This window comes from Trachinotus anak, unplaced genomic scaffold (genome assembly GCF_046630095.1).
Source record: "Trachinotus anak isolate AG129_WGS33_773 ecotype Australia unplaced genomic scaffold, CSIRO_AGI_Tana_v1 ptg000033l, whole genome shotgun sequence".
Taxonomy (NCBI): domain Eukaryota; kingdom Metazoa; phylum Chordata; class Actinopteri; order Carangiformes; family Carangidae; genus Trachinotus; species Trachinotus anak.
Genome location: NW_027273884.1, coordinates 4,759,948 through 4,783,121, shown reverse-complemented (window position 1 = coordinate 4,783,121; position 23,174 = coordinate 4,759,948). Strand labels below are relative to the sequence as shown.

The 23,174-nt window shown below is 44.6% G+C and overlaps 1 protein-coding gene across 7 annotated transcripts in view; it reads left to right on the top strand.

Moving 5' to 3' along the window:
- Window positions 1–23,174, top strand: part of myt1lb (myelin transcription factor 1-like, b) — a 94,615-nt gene that overhangs the window by 52,059 nt on the left and 19,382 nt on the right. For 6 of the 7 annotated variants that reach the window (XM_071471366.1, XM_071471371.1, XM_071471370.1 and 3 more), the window contains exons 5-11: window positions 8,859–9,331; window positions 12,918–14,102; window positions 16,856–16,990; window positions 19,539–19,629; window positions 20,964–21,071; window positions 21,936–22,162; window positions 22,560–22,846. In XM_071471366.1, the coding sequence (XP_071327467.1) occupies window positions 8,859–9,331; window positions 12,918–14,102; window positions 16,856–16,990; window positions 19,539–19,629; window positions 20,964–21,071; window positions 21,936–22,162; window positions 22,560–22,846 (2,506 nt within the window). The remainder of the gene's footprint in view (window positions 1–8,858; window positions 9,332–12,917; window positions 14,103–16,855; window positions 16,991–19,538; window positions 19,630–20,963; window positions 21,072–21,935; window positions 22,163–22,559; window positions 22,847–23,174) is intronic. The other variant, XM_071471368.1, reaches the window with a different exon arrangement.

Here is a 23,174-nt window from a genome sequence, read left to right as displayed (position 1 = left end):
CGTTGTTAATAAAGTAAAAAAAACAAAAAAACAAATGAAAGGTTGGACGGTGGGTCTAGATGGGCCATGCTGGGGGCATGGCTAAGGGCGGGGACAGTATAGTTGTGACATCAAAAAGTTATGGAAGTCATGATGGATCATTTTAAGGCACAGTTTCTGAATACTTTCTGTGTGCATTTCTCTGTGGATTGATTTATATATTGATGTATTTATATCACACCTAGACCTGCGTTACCATAAAAAAAAGACATCCCACTTTCTGCAATATGGCACCTTTAACTTCTTGAATATTTTTCAAAGATTTTCTCAAAATTCTTCCTCACAAAAAACAGTTGCATCTTTTTTTTTTTTTTTGTATTGAAAAACATCTCCTTTCATAATTTTTATTTGTTTAGCAGCGTTATGTATCTTGTAGGCAGACCAGAGTATCCCAGCTAAAATCAATGCCCTGATTTCATCATAATCCTCCATGAAATCACTGTGATTTTCATTCATTACTATAGACTTTGTGGAAAAATTTCTGAACGTTCTTTCAACTGCTAGAAAAGAGAGTAGTATGGATTTTCTGTCACATATGGCAGGAAAGTTGGATAGACTTTGTTGCTCTGCATAGACAATTTTGGTGTTATTTGGCTCAGGAGATGGAGTGTGCCTGTTTGCTCATACGTGCAAGTGTCTGTGTGTGTGTGTGCTGTGTGTGTGTGTGTGTGTGTGCGTGTGTGTGCGTGCAGACAGAGATGTGAGGGGTTGCGTTTATGATTGCCACGACTACAGCTGGGGCTGTGGGCTGAGTAATTGCCTGTCTTGGTAGGGAGAGTGTGGTAGCAAGCTAAAAGTCAAGTGCTCTCTTCCTGCTGTAGACCTCATTTGGATTCCACATAGCTAGCTAGCAAGCTAATGCCAGCCTTGGGCCTGTATTATTCATAGCTTGACAGATAGCTCTCACTAAAAGCATTGGAACTGGGCCAGGTGGTGATGGAGCGACAGGGGGAAGCGGCACTACTGCACCTCACTCTCTGCCTGGCAGAGAGGAGAGGAGAGGAGAGGAGAGGAGAGGAGAGGAGAGGACAGAGGATATACGTAAAGGATATAGAAATTGAAGATAGGAAGCAGCAGACAGGTGAGCAGTTTAAAGAGAAACAGGAAAATGTCTAAGTAGAACAGGAAAAGGAAGTAGGGATATAGGGATGAAGAGTCTTGAGGTGACGAGGGGACAGAGGACGAAGAAAGAAATCAAACAGAATTATCAGAAGGCCATCTGAAGTTAAAGAACAGTGTGACTACGAGACATTAAAGCATAGCTTATATTATAACAGAGATAGAGGATGAGTGCACTAACCACAAAAGGGTGAAAATGGAGAGAAGGCAGAAGCAGAAATGCAGAGCGAGAGTGTGTGAAACCATTTCAAACAGAGGAGAGAAAGAGGCCTGGAAAAAGAAGAAGAGAACAAGCAGCCATCCACCCCCGCCAAGCTCAGCAACCCCTCTGCCTCCATGTGCAGAACCAGATAAGGTCGCATTAATCAAAATCTGCCACTTCCCCTTCCAAAAAAACACCGTCTATGCCATCAGCCCCCCTCTGTGAAGTATCTGTCACCGAAACGGAAATTTCCATATTTAATGGGAAAGCTTTATATCACCAAAAAGGCAGTGTGGGCTGAGGGTGAAAAGAACAGAGTTGGTTGGATCTGTCAGCTCTGTCATTAGCTTATACACTTCAGACTGCGTGAGGAGCCTTGGGGTTCATTTCGGTTTGGCTCTGATACATTTGTTATCATTTCAGGAGTGTGATGAGGCTGGACAGAGATTGGTCCCTGTCTTGTACAACTACAATCACAAGTATAATAAAAGTGTATCATCCCAGTACTGTATTGGCTCTGCTGCATCTTAGTCTTTCTTGCACATTAGACTAATAGTACTTTTCTCCTGCTGCATAATCTGTCCTCGCATTAACCTCTAATGCAACTTTCAACACACCTTGAAAGCACTTCAGAGCCTCGACCACCAAATTTACAGTGGCGTGTACATGTGACTTCCTCTGTCATGACTTCCTCTCTGTTTATTTTTTCCCTTTGTAATTTTCCTCCTTATTTCCCTCCTGTGCATATTATGACAAGCCTGAAAACTACCTCTCTGACATTACCTGGCGTCAGATAAACAGGTGGTGTTTACGCTTTTTTTTTTCATTCTCTTTTTTTCCTCTCTGTCTTTTTTTTTTTTTTTTTTTTTATAACTGCCTCCCCGAGGGAAGACATCAAAGGGAATAACAGATCATGTGCAGTGAGTGCAGAGCGTGCCAGGGGAATGTGGGCATGAAGGAGGAGGGGTGGGGGTGGGTGAAGGGGCGGGCAGCTGCTCAGGGGCAGCGCCAGGCCAGGCACATCATGACCTCTAACCCCTGAGCCCCCACTAGCTCTCCACGATCCCAGCCTCCCACCACCTCCCACCTCCGGCCAGCCCTCCCGTCAGAGCAGCTGCCAACTAAATTACATCAGTGTCAAAAAGCCCTCCTCCTGCGCTGAGGAGATGGAGCCTGGTAAACATGACACAGAGCGGGGATCACAATGCAACACACGGAAAGCAGACACTTTATTCTGCATGCTAGAATTGCAGTAAAGGATAACGCTGATGGTTTTTTGTTATTGTCAACAAAATCCATGCATTAGTGTGTCTGTGTGTTCCCACTTCCCCAGCATGGTCTGTGGCTCCAACGCCCAACTCCACTGGTTCCTGCAGAAGCCTTAAGTCTTTAAAAATGGGTCATGAATCGATATGTTTCTCTTGAGAAAAGGCAAAATAGTTTTGTAAAATAGCTGGGTACTGTAGTTTTTATGAAAATTACAGTACCCAGCTGTTTTCCAAAATTGTTTTGTTTTGTACTGTAATACACACAGCTCCCCCTGGAGACACAAAAGGGTCTATACAACTTTTGTCTGTTTATCCCTGTAAACAGACTGTGATGTGTATAATTGGTGCAGTTTTCCTTCAATCAGCTGTTGTTTTAAAAATCAATAAATTGTTTAAGTGATTTTAAGCATTGAAAATTGAATATTGAATAAAATTGTAACAGACATTTTCTGACAATTTGTATGACAAGAGGCTAATCAATTAATTGACGAAATAATTGGCAGAACAATCAACAATGACACTGATCAAGCGTTGCATCCACATTCCGGCCATGTAAATGATTTTCAGCATATATCATACTGACTTCATACACTGTCAGTCTAATTTACCTTTTACTCATTCACCTCAAATCATTTCCGTCAGCTCATCCAAATAAACAGCTGCTGCGACGGCCTCCACCGTGGCCTGCACAGACAAGCTAGAGGAAGGAAGCCCTTTTCCAAAATGGCTACTGGGCTAGCAGCTAACTAGCTCGCCTCTGTATGTGCATCTGAGTTGGGGTGATTGATTGAAGTCATTACGCTGGTAGAGAGACTCTTTACCTGGCTAATCCAGGAGTGAATTTAGCTCCAGGATGACAGATAGCTGCATTACACCCCCAGAGTGGGCTGTCCGATGAGCTCTCCTGCTCAGGACCTCCGTGAGGAAATTATGCAAAACAGCTTGTATGTTACACATATCAGTACTCTTAAATTCCCCAACCTCATTGTTACGTTTGTTGAAGGAGTCTGAACACACACTTCATAAATAATTTGATGTACTAAACCATTGCACGGTATGTTAAAATTATATAATATATTCTCATCATGAGGCACATTTTACCTGTTTTTTTACACCTATGTTAAACATTTTGTGAAAATGATGTAAGAACACACCACAACAGATTAGGGCAGAAACTGAACATTTAGTTTCATTATCACTATTTTCTTACAATTATTTCCTTCATTCAATGTTTGATGTATAAAATGTCAGAAAATCATGAAAAATGCTTGTTATGCCACACCAGAGCCAACAAACCAAATTCCATCAAATGTTTGGCCTTGAAAAAATATTAATCAGTTATTAAATTAGTTGCTGATTAACACCGTGTCCAGTGTCAAATTGACTAATTGTTTCAGCTCTACACCCGATTTCAAAATAAAGTCCCTATCAAGCACATCCGTCCGTCATCAGAATGCACAGAAATGCTTTGGTTTGTCCGGTGCAGCAGCAAGAACAAAATAGCTGACTGTCTGAGCAGCTCTTAGCTCTCTCATCCTGTCTTCACTGCTCTCAACTCTTTCTCACATTCCCCAACAACCACACTCCAGCCCCTTGATGGGGGTACTATCAGCAAGGCACATAAACAATCTGTGAGGAGATGTTTCCCCCAAGCGTGAGGTGTGGTAGTTTGGCAGATGTGGACAAAAGGAGCTAAAGGGTGGGGGGGCAGTTGAGACCTTGGATGGTCTCAGTGAGTGAGGATAAAATGTAGGAGGATGTTGCTCAGCGCGTGTGAGATGCACACTGGAGCGGCTGCCAGCTGCTGTACTGTATCTCAGCCACGTTGAGGATGTGGGAGCTGGGGGGCTCTCGCTGGGCTCAGGATAAAGAGGAGACTAGACTGACAGTAGGGTATTAGGACGCAGGCAGTGGCATGGATAAAAAACAAGTGCAAGAGTTAACAGCAAGAGTCAAGGCAATGCAAGGGGCAGAGTATTTGACTAAAGTCAAGCCTGGATTTATTAGCTCAAGGCTACAAATGTCAGAGCTGGAGCAGTGAATGGGCAACAACAGGCTTATTGAACCAGTGAACTGAGCAGCATGTTTGTTGGGTTCTGATGCCTCTCAGCTACTTCACTGCCGCGCACAGTCTAAAACATACTAACCACTGTATCGTCAGGGAACGGTGGGTGAAGCCGGATGTTAGTGCTTTGTTCAAATACGTAACCAAACATGAGGAGATTGTGCTTGTATGTCGCGTTTATTGTTCAGACTTCAGCATAAATCCAAGTGGACATGTTATTTCTGCACATGGGTTTCACTAACACTGAGGATTATTTCAACACCACAGCTATGAAGTAATATTGTATGAGTTTCAGGACAAACTGACAGTCATTCTGCTGTGTGTGTATGTGTGTGTGAATGAGCCATAGCAGCTGATATGCGAGCTGGAGCCTGAGCCGCCAGAAAACGCCCCAAATTGCAGCGTCTGCCATGCGCTGAGCCTCCTGCACCAAGACACTGTCTTTTGTTCTCCCCTGCTAGCAGAAGAAGCCTGACAGCTCTGAAATGATCCTCTCTGCTCTTACACACACACACACACACACACACACACACACACACACACACACACACACATACACACACACACACACAATACATTTCTCCTTTTCTTTCATATCTCCTCTACTATATATTTCCCAATTTCTGTCAGCACATACACACATATGCAAACACGCACAAAAACATACACTCTCCCATCTGTCTCACTCCTATAGCCTCTATTTTTTTTCCTCCCCACCTCCTCTCATTTTCTCCCCCTGTCTGTCTATCTCTCTCATTTTTCCTCACTGTCTGGCTGTGAGGATGGCGAATCCCTCATGGATTTCTGCAGGGTATCACCATGGAGACGGGGCTCTGCCACACGTGTCTATAGATCCTCCTACTGGATAGGGGGCACAGCTAGAGGTGGTGCATTCCCTCCATCTCGAGTCTGCTCTGCAGGGAGAGAAGGAGAGACAACAATGAGCTAAGGTTGTGAGAGAGAGAGAGAGAGAGGGAGAGAGAGAGAGGGAGGAGAAAATGGGAAAAAGGTTGAAAGTGAAGTAAATTGGTGTGAGAGAAGAACAAAGGTAATGTATACTCTAAGATATATATGGGGGAGCTGGAGAAGAGTTGGAGGGATGTGTTGGAAGGAAAGGAGCAGGTGAGGTCACGATGGGCGAGAACAAAGAGGGAGAAATATGAGGTGAGAATGTTAGGTGACAAGGAGGAGATGACGAGAGAGAGAGAGAGAGAGAGGAGTGAGGGGAAAAACGCCACAGTGAGAAGAGGCAGAGGAAGAGGCAACAGCAGCCTCATCCTGGTGTCAGGGAGACAAATAGTGTGTGATGCTAATGACTGGCTAAAGCTTTTGCCCCTGCTGAGAACAGCCGCTAATATGACTGCTAATAAAGGCACCGTGGAACGCTGTCGCATTCCAGCAGTCGCTCAACTGTCGCCCAAAATTAGCCAAACAGGAGCTTTCCCTCTCCTGCAGCTCCTCTCCCCTGCCTCACATTAATGCTCCAGAAACAGGGCCTTCTCTGTAACGTTTTCCAGAAGTTTTTTTTTTTTTTCTTTCCTGCATTAAAGGGCCACTTGTTCACACTGTAAAAGAATTTGTTCCATCTTATAATGCCGAGGATGCCCACTCCATAAAATATGAAGTAGTCTTTTTGTGATCTGAGGCTCTTTTCTTTTTTGATTGCTACCTCTCATACCGCACGCTCCTCTTGAAGGATTTTGTGATTCTGCCAGGGGACGAGGCAAAGAGAAACTTAGAGCAGAGCAGTATTTTCTCATATCCTTCCTCTCCCCTGCACAATTCCTGCAGAATTTCTTTTATTTTTTTAAAATTTAAACGCCACCTAATTATTTCCGGAATTTTAATTGCCAAGCGCAGTGAGTGGGATGCAGAGCCTGTGATGACGAATGTTGTAGCCAAGGTCACACAGCGACGGAGCCAGGGAACGTGGGATGGCAGAGCTGTGGAGGCTTCCTGTGGCTTAGTCATCTTGGGAGCTTGGGAGCGTCGGGGCAAACACACCTCTCACAGTGTCACAACAACCTGACAGCTCAGGGACAGGAGGACACCTGAGACCAAAGTTATTCTGCTTGCAACGCCTCTTAACACAAGCATGATTAAAAGTCATTTACATAAGAGAAGCTCTGCGGTGGCTTTAATGAGCAGGAGCTTTTCAAACAGGAGCCAGATATCTATGGCACTGTAGGTGGAACTTTTAGCATGGTCTAGTTTTAAAGCGTGCTATCCAAAAGGCCTCTTTGTGTAATCCTGACCCAAAATAATGAAGTGCACTTGACTCCTTTTAAATATGCCATGAAAAAAATAAACAGGCAAGTATTTATTATTTGCTGCCATTTTTTGGAGTAAAATCAGATGTGGTCACATGTATACCTGTCAGCTAGTAAACTACGCTGCGGCTGCATGCAAGACAGCAGGAGCTACCTTAAGACTGCTCCTTTGTTAAGATCTTTCCAGTCCTGCTGCCCCTCCTTCCTCCCTCTCACCTATCCTCCTCTCTTGCCAGCCCGCCTGCACTGGCAGCTGCTAACCTGCTGGGACCGGCCCTTGATTTATTTGGAAAAGGCTCTGGAACGGAGGGGCCAGGATGAGTGGCATTTTAATGTGCTTTTGAGATGTTTGGTCACAAGCATTATTGATCACAGTGCCGCAGCACACACTGCCCCCCCTCCCTCACTGTCCCGCAGACCCTCACACTGCCCTGGGGGAGAGGTCTGGCTGTCAGGCAGGGAATGAGTTTCCATGTGGGCTTAGATTAATGAAATGAGGCCCCTGGTTGCAGGGGGTGCAGGGGGTCAGACCATTAAGGAATCCCTGGGCTTGGCGAGATTGAGCCTGCCAGGTGACTGGACCCTGACTGACTGATGGACGTGCGGGACTGGAGAGAGGGAGAGGGGAGGATAGATAGGATATTGGCCTGTGGGACACACTGACATGAAAAACAGAGAAAAAGAGGGAACAGAAATGGGTTTCTAAGACCGCAGTCCTCCATCCTGCAACAGGCCATTAGCACGTAACCACTGCGATAAGCCTTTTCCATAGTCGCTCCACCACAAAAGCAGCACACATTGACTTACAACAACCATTTTCTTACTTTCCACACACAGCCTCGTGCCATTCATTCACATCAGGTCTTACTCTAAGTAGCATGGAGCTGGGGAAATGTCCAGAGGTTGTAAAAATAGGAGCCAGGGATATTTCACAGCTGAGTGAACATGCCCAAAGCGTGTTTAGCTCTCTTACACTCGAGCCTGGACAGGGAGTTTATTTGATGGCCAAAACACTCAGCAGAACTCATCGTAAGTCCGACTGTGTGGGTGCCTTTGTTCAAATGTGCCAAATGTGTGTGTGCACAGCTCCAGCAAACATACAATACACTCATACATAGATGCTCAAACAGCAGCACACGTTTTAACGTCACACACGTCCATACATTTGGGGGTGGGGGTGGGGGTTGTGGGGGGGTGGGGGGGGTGGGGGGGCAGATAGCAGCTTGGGCCTCTCAGAGGTTTGATGAGTGAAATGGATTAAGCCCCTGTGATCAATAGCCTGAGCGAATACACAGATTATCAGATTATCAGATTAGGATCTGTCCCCCTGCTGCCGAGGGGAGCCGGAGGATACATTAAAACCTGAGGTGCTTTAATCAGGCTACAGGTTGTCTTCTCTCCCCTGCAGACAGTTCCACACAAGCAGTTGTGTTTCGCTGCACTCGGTTCATGTCAGAATAAGGGTGTATCAGTCTGCAGCAAAGGGTTTGCACAGTGTGCACAGTGATCTTCTAGTGCTCAGAGAATAAAGTGATGTTACCTAAACACGACTGCATGTCAAAATAAACTGAACCTTCTTCTTTTGATGCTTAAAGATAGAGATTATATCCCTGGTAATTATTTTCTCGAAGAAATTGAGCGTTTTATTATAATTGTTAAATAACTAATGAGTATATGTCTAATTATGGTTGGTTAAGCAAAGCTTAATATTTTTCCCAGCAGAAGAGTTTAAGATGAGTTGCTTTCCCTGCAGTAACAGCCCCTTGTTCCTTGTTGTATTTCTCTCAAATAGCACAACACAGCACTTTACAGAGGTCTAGGTGCAAATATGTGTTAGCATTTATGGCCAGGTGAGGCTAACAGCTAATGACTGCCATCTTATCTCTCCTCTGCAGTGTGTATGGCTGCCCTCTGGCCAAGAAGAGAAAGAGTCTAGACAGACAAACGCTGGAAACCTCCCCCAAGCGGAGCACCTACCTAGACGACATGGACAACTCCACAATGGAGGAATGCTACGAGACCGACGGGACGGAGGAGATGGACGACAGGGAGGAAGAGGAGGAGGACGGAGCCGTAGAGGAGGAGGAAGAGGGAGAAGTGGAGGAGGAAGAGGAGGAGGTGGAAGGCTACATGGACTACAACATGGAGCAAATGGAGCACGAAGACGGGGAGGTGGAGAAAGGCGACGGAGAGGGTGAAGAGGAGGAGGAAGAGGAAGAAGAGGAGGTAGAGGTGGAGCAAGAAGAGGAGGAGGAGGAGGAGGGTGATGAGGAGAGAGTGGAAGAGGCAGAGGAGGAGGAGGAAGCAGTGGAGGAAGTGGACTATGAAGAGGGAGAGGAGGAGGAAGGAGAGCAGGGTCAAGGGCAAGGTGAGAACACTTTCCCATCACATGATAGGAGATAATATGGACATATGTTTAAAACAACTGTTTAGACTTTTAAAGGAATAATCTGACTTTTTAGGAAATTCACCTATTTGCTTCCTGAGAGAAGAGAAGATCAATAGCACTCCCATGTCTGTACAGTAAATTTAAGGACGTAGCAGCCAGTTGGCGAAGTGCAACGACTGGTAATAAGGGGAAACATCCAGCCTGTGTCTGCTTAAACGTAGCAAAGTCCACCTACCACCACCTAAAACGTCATATCTCATTTGTTTAATCTGCGCAAAAACAGATAACAATTTGCAATTTTATTGGTGGTGGGGGTGTGTGTGTGTGTGTGTGTGTGTGTGTGTGTGTGGGGGGGGTGGGGGTGGGGGGGGGGGTGGGGGGGGGGTTATGTGTCAGACGCTTTCTTGGCTGGGCACAGTAACATCCTGGAGTCTCCACTGGTTGCCTGGCAACTGTCAGCTGAGCCGAGAAATACTTTGGCAAAGAAGCCCCTCCGAAACAGCAAATTGTTGTTTTTACACCTCCGTTTTTCTACAAACACGATATAATGTTAATTAGTGAGCTGTGGAGGTGCTGGGAGGTGTAGTTTGTTACCTGCAGACAGAGCCCGGCTAGCTGTTTAGTCTTAGTCCTGAGGTGGGCTGACTGGTTGCTGGCTGTAGCTTCTATTGACCATACAGACATGAGAATAATAGCAATGCTCTCATCTAACTATTTTTATTTCCCAAAATGTTTAAAGATTCTCTAACTGTTTAAAAATGTTACATGTAATTTTTTCACGCACCATTTGTATCTTTGGTTTAGTCTATATTTCTATTTTTTTATGGATGAAATAAAGTATTTTAGGGCAGTTGGATGTGATGTTCATTAGAATGAGAGGAACTATCTGAATCCAGCATGGCAGCTCATTTTGAAAGACAGACTGCTGTACTGCCACTGTAGTCTCCAGCTACGTCCACGCTACTACGTTTTCATTTTTTTGCCTCCCATCTATGTTACTCTGGAGTTTTCAAGACCCGACAACGGAGCATTTTGGAAACGCTCCTGGCCCTGTTTTAGTTTAAAAAACTCCGGGCTTGTGTTGTAGTTTAAACCTTTGAAAATGATGGCGTAGACACACCCAATCGCCCCCTAGCCTCCCTCGCCTAAAGCCACTAGAAGCTGGAGGAGCTGTGCACCAACACTGAATTATTTGTATGTTCGTTTCTTGATTTTTCAGAGAGCTTTTTATATAAAATACTTTGGACTTTTTCCAATTACAGAAAATTGATCTAAATTGAAGACTAAAATCAGCATGGTTCCTCTTTGCAATTATTTCCCACTGAAAAGTTTTAACCTTCTTCACAAGACACTGGAAAAAGAGGCAACTGGCAAACAAATCATTTTTAATATCAAAAGATATTAGAAGTTGGAAGTTGCTGGTCTCTTGATATATTTTAATCCTTTAATTATAAGAACTCTTGATATGAAACGTGGTACAAAAATACCACCTAGTTTTGAGAAGATCCTGCCCCATATGTCCCCCCACCCCACCCCCACCCCCCTGACGTGCCCAACACCAGATTTGGCAGGTTTCTCTCCAGCAGATTCTGCTTTGCACCCCTGCAACACGATTGGACCTGACAGTGCCTTCAAGTCCAATTAAGAGTGAAGCTCTGAGAGAGGAGTGTGTTAACCCTGTTTGGAGCGTAGTTCTACCTACCCAGTGTTGATGCGGCACCTCAGCAGCCATGCTTTTATTTTCTTGCAGACATGTGAAAACATCTGTACAGACTGGCGTTCATTAGAGCTCACAGACCTTCCCCATAACTCAGAGACAGTGGACTGTTGCCACCGTCTCTTCAGCCTGTCACCAGCCTCTCTTTCTATGGGCGGTAGCTGATTACCATCTATTTGGCACAGTGTGTGTTGTTATTACCAGTATAAATGCTGCATTGAGCTCTATAATCATTATGATATTTATCTTACCTGAAATAGAAAGACTTCACAACATGTTAATCTGCATCAATTTCCTTAAGAACAGGCAGAAAACTCTAACATATGAAAACATATGCACTATTATGAGGTTCTCCACTCGCCTCCAGGCAGCAGTGCTGGATGGTCTCTGGGCAGATTCCAGTCTCCTAAATGTAATAGAGGTGACGTTGTGAAGCTTCTCTGTGTTTCTCAGTGGCATGCACATCTCTGTAGCTAATCCAAAGCCAGTTCAGGGCAGGGCAGCCTCTCTGTTCCCTCCCTAATCTGTTTCGGTTCCATATCCCTTTTATGTACCTTGATTGCTCTTCAAATTGCTTTCCTGTGCCATGTTTCATACCAACAAAAATTAAACCCCTGGTGCAGGAGGTTGCATTAAGAAGCCTTCCACTGTCAAAATATGTGCCTGGTCATTCATGTCTGTTCTCTCTTCCTGCTCTAAACCCCTCAGCCCCTGAGCACCAATATTATGTTGCTCTCATTAGATTGGAGTGTGTGTATGTGTGTACGCACAGTATGTGAGGGAGAAAAGTCAATGTGTAGGCTATATACAGAATATATAACTGGGTAATATTCAAATTTGTTTTTGTATGCCTATTCCAATGTATGCATATTCCTTTGTATGCTTCTTACTTGTGACTTTGTTCTGATTAAGTTCAAATCACTGTGTATATTGTGATTAAGTCTTTCAACCTGGTGAAAATTAATATTTCATCACAAACAATCACATTGTTTTGTTTTTTTTCTATTAATACTATTTATTGTCTTGTGATTTGCTTGTCCTCACCAGAAGTGATACTCTTATTTATAATTTTCTGTGTGTGGGCCTCTGGATTCATTTTCTCCACAGGAATGTAAGTGGCAAATGTGACGCCAATGTGAGCAATGTGCTCTTGGTGGCTCAGGGCGGAAATGTGAAAGGAGAGATTGGAAGTGCTCCAGGAGTGAGTGCTTGAAATTACTGACAGAAGAGGTTCAGTAACCTTTTGCAGCCTGTCAGAATCAATTAGCCAGTGAAAGGAATTCAAAAGGTACTGATGATTGAATGAAAAAAGAACTTTACTAGCAAACGATGAAATGCTGCCGACTGGGGTTCATCTTGTTGTAAAATTGAGCACCATATTATCTCGCAGATTTTAGAATCTCCTGTAGAAAAAAGGTTCTCTCCATTTCAAAGATTTTCTCACAATGTTTAACTGCTGAAAAACGAATAACATGTTATCTCATTTGCAACTATTTACAGAATTCTTTAGTAATATTTTTAATCATAAGACCTGTGACTATCTCTCTCTAAAGACATCCAAGAAATTAGGACAAAAACACACTCGCCAAAGATATAGTCCCTGGTTTCACAGATTCTCATTTGCCAGAGCATCTTTCTCTGGAACTTTCCCAAACCGCTATATTTAACTTCCTGTGGTGATTCACAATTCAGAACACGAGCTGCTGTTAAGACTCTCAAAGTAAATTATTAGGGGAAGCAAAGAGTTCCTTATCCAATTTAGATGGACCAAGCCCAGAAATCTGATTTACCAGTAAAATAGAATGATGGAAATGAAATTACAAGACGTTTGTTCTTTCTGTCCAACAGAGGACGATCAGATGAGCAACGATGAGGGGGGCGAGGGTGATGGTGGAGGTGGTGGCAGCAATGCCAAACCTGGCCTGACGACTGAGAAGGACAACAACAACAATGACGAGTATGAAAACTATGATGAACTTGTGGCCAAGTCCCTCCTAAACCTGGGCAAGATTGCAGAAGACGCTGCCATCCGAGCCATGACAGAGTCTGAGATGAACAGCAATTCCTCCAACAGTGCTGAGGAAGAAGAGGAGGAGGAGGAAGAAGAGGATGAGGAGGAGGACGATGATGATGAAGAGGAGGAGGAGGAGGAGGAAGAAGAAGAAGAGGAGGAAGAGGAGGAGGAAGAAGATGAGGGGGAAGGGGATGAAACGCAGAGGGGTGATCTAAGTTTGGACGTTGACAGTGACGTGGTTCGGGAGACAGTGGACTCCCTTAAACTGCTGGCACAAGGTCATGGTGCAGTGTTGTCTGACAATTTAGATGGACAGGAGTTTGAGGACGGTACAACTGAGAATGGGGACGGGACTGACTGTACCCACAATGGGGGAAATGCACACAATGGTGGTAATGGACAAGTTAAGACCACCAGTAATGGACAAATAGAAAACAGCGATGAGGAAGTGTGTTTAAGCAGTCTGGAGTGCCTACGAAACCAGTGCTTCGACCTGGCTCGGAAACTAAGCGAAACAAAGTCTGCTGACCGAAATGGACCATCCCAGCTAAATCATTTCTCATGCGGAGATCCCAATCAACAGCCCCAGCATCATGGCTATGGGGATTTCCACCATAGCCAAGACGACAGGCGGACGCTTGATAGGAACTATTCTGACATGGACAATCTCATGAAGCTTGAGGAGCAGCTGAGCCCACGCTCCAAAGCTTTCTCCAGTTGCGCGCAGGATGACCGATATCACCCCCACCATCGGGACTTTGATGAGGACACTGCCTCGGTGACATCAGACCGATCAGAAGAAGTGTTTGACATGACAAAGGGTAACCTGTCCCTCCTGGAGAAGGCCATTGCACTAGAGTCAGAACGTGCCAAGGCAATGCGAGATAAAATGGCAGCTGAGGCTGCCAGGAGAGATGGGGTGAGGTATAGCCATGAGGACCATGGCCCACGGCATGGCTATGGTGTTGAGCGTAAAGCCCGCCTTCCTGATGGTATGAAGAAGCCTTTCTACCATAAAGGTGAGTGGTTCTTTCAAACATGGACACACTCAGATGCACACAAGCTTTCTGTTGGAAACCATATCTACACAAGTGTAGGCATGTTTACCTCATTTAACAAGCTCAGGTAAAATGTTTGTCTGCCACTGTTGGGCCCTGTATTGTATCTATCCTGCACTGGAGACTAGACAGCCCACATGCATTCTGGGAACCTCACTATAACCCCAGGACAAGCTTTTTCAGCCAATTTGGAAATTCACATCTCGGTAGCAGCGGGAGCAGCAGCAGCAGCTTATGTTGTTAAAATAGGCCAGCATGGAAACATCAGAGGGTAGGCTTGTCAGGCATAAGTAATGGCAATCTGCACGGCCTGTTAGGACCGCAAATCTCATCCCTGCGATGGAGCTTGGGGTAAAGCTGCCTATTTTTAAACCTGAGCAAGCACTTGGGAGAGGAATCTACAAAACAGAGGCCTTCTGCCTTTAGAAAGGATCCATTCTGTAGGGAACAAATAATCTTTTTATGTTTGTTTATGACCTAACATTCAGACTGATACTGACTGATACTACAGAGAGACAAATATACATGTAGACGTTAAGACTGTAGTATTCCATCAGCGGTAACTGTCTACTGGAAAAGACTTGCAGTCACAGAAAACCTTGCATTGGCATTTGCAGTGCTCTGATTGCCAGCTCCCTTGTTTAACTCATAATTATTCCTCACATCATATCCTTTACTGCAGCATTGTTCAGACTGTTCAGGTTAGGTTTTCCTCCCATAAGGAAGATATCAGATGAGAGCAACAAATAAGAGCATGCTAATTCACAGCAGGGTGATATTACACCTAAATGCCACACAACTCGCAGCAGGTATATATTGCAACTTAAATGCCACACAAATGTTAATTTCAAGAGCCTCCTATCGCCCCTGTGTCTGGCTAATGTTGGAATAATGAGAGGACACGAGACAGTTGCATCATGATAACATCTTTCCTTGGGCAAGATAGGAGCAGACACTCGTTGACCAGGGTTCTTGTGTATGATTTATAAAACAGAACATGGCATGGGAGGAGGGTAGGGGTGGGAGGTTGGGGGTGGGGGTGGGGGTGGGGAGGTGGGGGGGGGATTCAGAGAAGAGACCAGCTCCCTAAGAAACACGAGGCTGAGATGAAAATTGAACAGTACCAGAATGACCGATAACGAACGACAGGCCCACTGACTGCACATTAATTATCCAGAGATGGTATGGTAATGGGGACCATTTGCTATGCAAAGCGCAGACCATCCCCAGCCACAATCAATATCCCCTGCTTTCTAATATGCCTTCCACTCGGCTGCCTCCACTCTCTGCGATGGAAAATGTGGCAGACCCAACGCCCAGCCGTCACGTATGTGTACGTGTGTGTACGTGTGTGTACGTGTGTGTACGTGTGTGTCCGTGCATGTGGAAATGGAGAATTATTTCCAACGTACTGTTCAAACACTAACAGTCAGCATAATAATCTGCCTGAAAAGAAGCCATTATTAACAAGTCACGTTTGACATGCAGACCAGGCTCTTTATCAACATGTAATTCCCCTGCCTTTATTGCACTAGAGGCAGACAGAAGAGACATGACGTAGCAATATTGTACCAAACTCATATGCCCCTAACGTGACATAGATAGATGGCAGCCTCAGAGGATAATGGGGTGCATTTTTTCTGATTAATGAGACATGGGATTTCGTTTTGTGACTCGCTTGTGATTGTATGAGTAGGTGTGCTCCGTGCCACTTCTTGATTTTACTTCACTTGATTGTTCGACTTGTTGCTCTCACTCCACAACCTCTGGGTTTATGTTAGTTTGTCAGTAGGTGCCTTAGGTGGAGCTGCTAAGTTACACCAGCCTTAAAATCTTAAATTAACCTTCCTGATAAAGACTTCAGTCACACAAATGGCTCAAAATTCACAATCTCACCTCCTGTAACTCTGCAATGAAAAGATACTATAGGCTAACACTGCATTGTCTTTTTTCCAAATGTTTTAAATGGTAGTGTAAGCTGCAATATACAAGAGCCATTGTATGTTAACAGTGAGAAGAATCCTTGACCTTGTTTGAGGGTCAAAGTGTTTTAAAGGTGGGTTGTTGCATTTGCAGACACAGTGCCAGTTGGCACCTCTGCTTTTTGGTGGTAACCATATCTGATCTGGGTTTGGGTGAAATGGGAGAACCAGGTTTTGGGAAGGGAAAGACAATCTTCTCCGGTGTGTGTGTGTGTGTGTGTGTGTGCTTTTTGGACCCCCATTGCCACACTCAGGTCAACAAACTGTCATGTGGAGATAGGATTGGCTTTGTGATACATTCTTAATTCGAGCTAAACTGGAGGTGATGAAGTCGGAGCCATAATATTTCACAGATGTTCACAGTTGCATTGCAGTAAACAAACTTCATGATCAAAAGATCTGTCAACAAGCCAATTATTGCTTCTGTGTCATTTTCAGTGTTCAGTCCAATTTCGTCAGATAACATTGTAGAGATGTACACTGTCAGTAAAAAGTTGTGTAGTCTACCATCTTTTTGGGACAGTACTGACTGTAGATCTTTTTTTTTTAAGTGAAGCAGTGTCCGCAGTCTTCCCCTGCAGTTAAAATACATGATATATATATATATATATATATATATATATATATATCATGTAAATGACTGACTGATATCTATATACAGAAAATAAAAGTGAAGACGAACGAACCATGTGGGGAATACGTGATCATCTCCATGTGCCTCTCTGTTCACAGATGCTTCACGTGCAGACAAGAAGGAAAGCCGGTGTCCGACACCAGGCTGCGATGGCACGGGTCACGTGACCGGCTTGTACCCACACCACCGGAGCCTGTCCGGGTGTCCACACAAAGACAGGGTCCCACCAGAAAGTAAGCACACCAGTCACACACCAGCCTAACATAGGTTTAGTTTATTTACCCAACCTGTGGCCTTGATGTTCTTTGATGTCCAGGAATCGGCATGTTTCCCGTGACCACTGCTGTGTCTGGCACGTCCTGTGTACTTGCTGTCGTGGTTGAACTGTGTTTGATATTTCAGCGGGGTGTACAGTGAGGGGTCAGGCGGGTTGCAGCTGCACTTCTCCTGTGACATTTTGCATGGGGCCATGGATTTGCTTGCTGATTGCCTGCCTAGTGTGCCGTGGTGATGAGGCGGGAAATGAGGCCTTAGTGATGTGCAAATAGTGGCAATGCAGTGATTGGTGGGATGGTCAAGAGCTGTCAATCAGTGATTAACTGGACTGTAAGAGACCTTCTCCTCTGCTGGATTGACAGTGATTGAGAGCATATGATCAGGGGATGCTGTATTTGGGTTGCATGCTTCTTCACAGCATGGCTGATCAGTGCACGTATGACTGATGAGAAAAGGTTAAATGTCACGCTTCTGCATTTCATTAATGTGTGTAGCTTTTTGATGTTGATTGAGTCTTAACATTTCATTTTTCACCAAACTTGAAAATGCTCACAGACTTGATAACACTGTGTCTGCTTCAGTCATCCATGCCATGAACCCCATTCATTTATTTGTATTCCCCACTCAATTAAGTTATATTGAATAGAAAGGCAATATCATATCTCTAAGCCACAGATCAAGTGAAGTGGCAATAAACATTAGCCTTGGCTGAATAGTGAGTCTTCCCTTTTGAGAATTCACCCTGGCTATTTAGTCCCATTCACCTTGTGCAAACTTCTCAATAAAAGCCCCTTTACACGATTCATTAACCGCAGCGTGAAAATCAAGTTATGATCTGCCATGACCCAGACTGCAATCAAAATAAAAGAGGGTTTTAATAATGGCAAAGAAATTTGTTACCATTAAAGCCAGGCTTGTAAAGACCAGCAGTGTCACAGATGACTCTTCTTCTGTGGAGCGCTCCTCACACAAAAAGTCCCCTAACCTGAAATGTACTTGTCTCCCAGAAATGTGAAATGACTCAGAGCAGTTGACCTTGACTGGGATCAAGAGCCTCAGGATGGAATTTGGAAAAGGCTTGAATTGATTGTCACTGGAGATTCTGGAATATGATGATCTGTGTTTCTCCTCCTGTTCCTCACTTGTGTTGATCAGGCTGACTTTTGGGGGAAATGATACCACTAACACAGAACAGGATGCTTCACAAAAAGTTTTCTTCTTGATGTTTGTTTGTTGTTTAAAAGGTGGTGCTCTTGGTAGTATGAGTTATGAGCAGGCATGATGAGGCCTGTCACCATGTTTCTGGACTTATGCTCCCTTGCTTCACCACATTAAAGGTGAAGATCAGTAAAAGTCACTGGGCTCTCATCTCTCTTTCCCCTTTTAACACATTTGCTGGCCTGAATGGACAACATATTATTAATGGCTTCATTTAATTGGGAAATCACACAGTGTAGCCAGGCTGTTCCTTGGGAAGAGTAAAAAAATGAAAAATTGTATCTCAAATTCATTCATTCCCATTGCTGTTTGCTCACTGTAGATCTTTTCTGTAGAATATTAACATATCTAATCTCGTGTTGTCTTTAAAGTGGTTTCTTCCTGTTCACCTATGCATACTATTCCTCCATAGTCAATCCCTGTAGTTCTGTGGGTGCCCCCTGAATCAGGCCCACTGTTTTAATTTCTTGCTGTCTCTATGCAGAGGGCACGGCAGAAGTAGGATATGCATAATGTATTGGCTTGTGGCATATTGAGGTGGCAGGCTTTGTCCAATTACCTGCACCGAATACCAATTAGCATGTGAGGGAAGGAGGATGACGAGGGGTTAAAGTTTAAGGGGGTGATAATGATGGAGCTGATGCCGATGGGGTTTGGCCCTGCATTCCACCGGTGTCGAGACGACCCTTCCCCACACCCCCGCCTGCAGCGCTCCAACAGCTCCTCTCGGACATCCATAGATCATTAATCTAATTGGTGGGTTGCCGAGGGGATCTGCGACAGTTATGGACTGTTTTAATGGTAAATGGTATTGAAGACTGCACTCACTACCCTAACAACGTGCGGATGACAACAAAGCGCACTCTATCAAGGAGCTGTATTCCATCTGTCTGCTTCCTCCATTGATTTCAAGGCTTGTGTTTTGCATGATTGCTAGCTGTTGGTTGCCCCGCTCTCTGCATGCCCAAAATTTCCCTCCATCTCTGTCTCTCGCTGGCTTTGTCCTGTTAAACTTAAATGACATCTTTTTATTCATGACTGTCGCCACTCCATGAATACTAATTTGAAAGGGCTGGATAAGTGGAAGCAATATGGTGGGAAACCTTGCCTGCCCTTTCAAACTAGTGTTCATTAAAATGAAGAAGAGGTCATTTGGGTTCACATGGGCTCATTTCTTAATGATGTTTATAATGCCAAGCTCCTCACATACTAATAGAGCTCATGCTTGATTGTAAAGGGGCTCCTAACCTTCCCTGTCTTTCACTCCTATCTCCTGTCTGTACGAAGTTGTGGCAATGTATGAGAATGTTCTTAAGTGTCCTACGCCTGGCTGCACGGGACGCGGCCATGTCAATAGCAACAGAAACTCCCACAGAAGGTAAGTGACAGCCTGCCTATATGAAACCGGCACTGTCCATGTTGCACCCTCTTTTCTTTACTGTGGAACTTGGTTCATATATGTTTTATTTTTTATTTTTGAGGTGTTGTTCTTGTTTCATCCTTTTTTTTTTCATTTCATCTACTTGTTTAATTATTGCTCAACGTATTTGTTTTGTTTTCCCAGCACATCATTTTTGTGTGGCTGCGTTCAGTCTTTCTTATAAGAAGGAAGGAAATAGCTGAAGTGATTCATCTTCTTAACAATCCCATAGTTTAAACTGAGACTGATTAGAATGCAGCAATTCACACCTTCCACAGCATAAATCATTTATCAGCTCATGGTGAAAAATGGCATCTATCAGGTGCAGGTTTGGAGGGAGAGACTGAAATAGCAGGGCGCTCTTGCCAGTGCTGTCAGACGGGGTGAGGTGACAGTGAAAGAGGAGTGTCACCCAGAGCAGATGCTCAGGGAGTCGGGCATAGCAGCAGCCATTAGCACCTATCTGCCACTCAGCCAGGGTGACAGGAGAGGTGCAGACCTGGGAGGACCACGATGCCTCCACGCTGTGCTCAGTGACACGGCTGCGGCGCAAAACAGACACGCACATGGACGCGCACAGTAAACTTTCACTTTTGCTAGAAAGAGCTGTTATGAAGCTCCATGTACTCGCTCACACTCCGCAACCCGATACACACTCTCCTCATCCCTGCACACACTCATGCACGTCTGATGACAGGTACTCTGGCTTCAGGCCGTTGTCAGAGATAATTTTTTCACCGTGGCCCCGACACACAGCAGTTGACAGACTGGATGGAGAATAATAGGGGTTAAGGATAACAGCATGAACTTTTGTCACATTTGGTCAGTTAGTTGTCATGGGGAAGTCTTACAGCACTGACTTCTGTTGGAACATACTGTAGGTGTAAATCCCAAGTGTGTGTGTGTGTGTCTTGTCACCATGTGTTTGAAGGAAACAAGATGCTTCAAAATGCACACAAAAAATGCACATTTGTCCATATGGGAATCTCTATTCTGAGAATTATTTCAAGCTGCTCAACCAGAAACGTGCAAGCTGTTGCCAATTGTGTTGTTATTTAAAGTGTGAAAAGTGATGAGAATGAAAGATTTTGCATTTTAAGCAGAGACTAAAGTATAGTTAGGCATCTTCAGACTTGCAGACAGTGGGATTGATCGGCCGACAGACAGATGTGCGCTAGCCTGGCAGACTGTCTGACGCACACTCTAGCAAGCTGAACAGCATGTGCATTCAGTGTCATATGTATCTCAGATGCACAGTCCACAGTGCGACTTGAGCTGTTTTCTCATTTCAGTCTGTCAGGATGTCCCATCGCTGCAGCCGAGAAGCTGGCCAAAGCCCAGGAGAAGCACCAGAGCTGTGACGGGCCCAAGTCCAACCAGGCCTCTGACCGAGTCTTAAGGTAGTATTCCCTCTACACGTTTGGAGTGTAATGGAATTCAGGAATGTTTTATATGTGAAATGGGTGGTAAATTAGTCACTTTAAGGGCAAATGAACATGGATTTCGGCTTAAACTTCATAGAATACTTCACACGTAGAAGAGCTGTTGTTAAGTCATGTTGGAACATTTAATTTTTTTCTCCTGCATTTAGTAAAGCTATTGAGATTTTAATTTGTTTTATGTTTATGTTCTCCTGTCCCTTGAGAATACTTTGAGGAGACTGCGTCTTCATTTCACTGCTCACTATTGAAAGCAAATTTATTAGATTTGAACAAAATGGGCCACATTTATCACAGCAAAGGCAGAGCTTTCTGAGACTTTCTTTGATAGTTATGAAATGTTATGATGAAAAGTCTTAAGTAATTGTAAATTTTATATTTATATCTAAATGAACATCAACAGCAGAATATCTTACATCTCATTTTTCCAGGTCTTAGATTAAGGCCCGTCACCGTATAAACTCATATCAAATGATAAAGGCACATCAAAAGAATGCAAAAGTAATAAAAGATGTGAAAATTCAATTTTGCCTGTTTTTTATGACTATGCATGAAAACCTCTTGCAGCAGGTTTGTGTTTTTTGAAAGAAAGAGGAGCAAAACAGCCATAGAAAAGGGACGCCCTGCACCCTAAGTCACCCCTCCATCCACCAGCATCACCCCCAATATCCTTCTCCTGGAGGTTGACCATAACAGTCTGCCCTTTCCCATGCATCTGCCCTTTTTTTTTTTATTTTTCAACCACGCCCCAAGTTCCCTCTCTTTCCCCTGGGCAATGTTGAGTGCCTCGGTCCAACTTCCACCCCCTCGTCATTTATTTTCCAGGCCTATGTGCTTTGTCAAACAACTGGACTATCCACAGTATGGTTACAAGAACAATGTTTCCACCAGCACGCCCCGCTCCAACCTGGCCAAGGAGCTGGAGAAGTACTCCAAGACCAGCTTCGACTACAGCGCCTTTGACGGTAGCAACAGCCACCAAGTGTATGGGAAACGGGCCATCGCACCCAAAGTTCACGGACAAAGGGACACCTCCCCAAAAGGATATGATGGTACTATTTTATTCCACTGCTATGACATTCCTATGACATTTCCTTTTTTTTTCATTTCTCCCATGTTGAATGTCGTCTTTTAACTGTTCAAGATTGAGTAAACTCAATCAAAGATTCCTGTGAGCTGCATCAAGCATTAACCTTCAGGGTCACAAGAATATTTTGGGGAATCTTTTATGTTGGATGGATGCTAGAAAAAATTTGGGAAGGAAATCTTCTTCTGTTAGTAAAAGCTATGCAGTATAAGACAGGATTACAGCGTCTAACACACTTCAGCAGGTAAACCTACCTAAACTGGATTTACTCACCTTTAATGAAAAAACAATTCATTTGCTTTTTAGGCAGGTAAATCCACACAGTGCATCATTTTACATGAATTTCTTGATTGGTCCCACAGCGAAACGTTACTGCAAGAACTCCAGCTCGGCCAGCAGCACCACCAGCACCTACGCTCCCAGCAGCAGCAGCAGCAGCCTTAGCTGTGGAGGTGGAGGAGGGGGCGCAGGAGGAGGCGGCGGGGGCGGGGGCAGCAGCGCCAGCAGCACCTGCAGCAAGAGCAGCTTCGACTACAGTCACGACATGGAGGCCGCCCACATGGCGGCCACGGCCATCCTCAACCTGTCCACGCGCTGCAGGGAGATGCCCCACGGGATGGGGGGGAAGCCCCAGGACCTGTGCTCGCAGGTAGGAGGGGAGAGGAAGGACACTGGAGATGACTGTGATGACGTATGACATATAGGTGGTCAGTTAAATGAGATCAGTCGGTGTAACACGTTTCACAACAGCCCTGTAAGACTTCTCCTCCTGCTGTAGTTCCAAAAAAAACACTGACAGATTATATCTGTGCTTCCTTCATTATACTGATGCTGGCAGTGAACACTGACAAAGAGGGAGATTTCAGGTGCACACACGTACAGGCACTGTACCACACGTACGCATACACACACTCGCACACACACACACACATTCCATTAAAGATCCAAGGCTGTGTCTTACACTCGGGGCTCAGCAG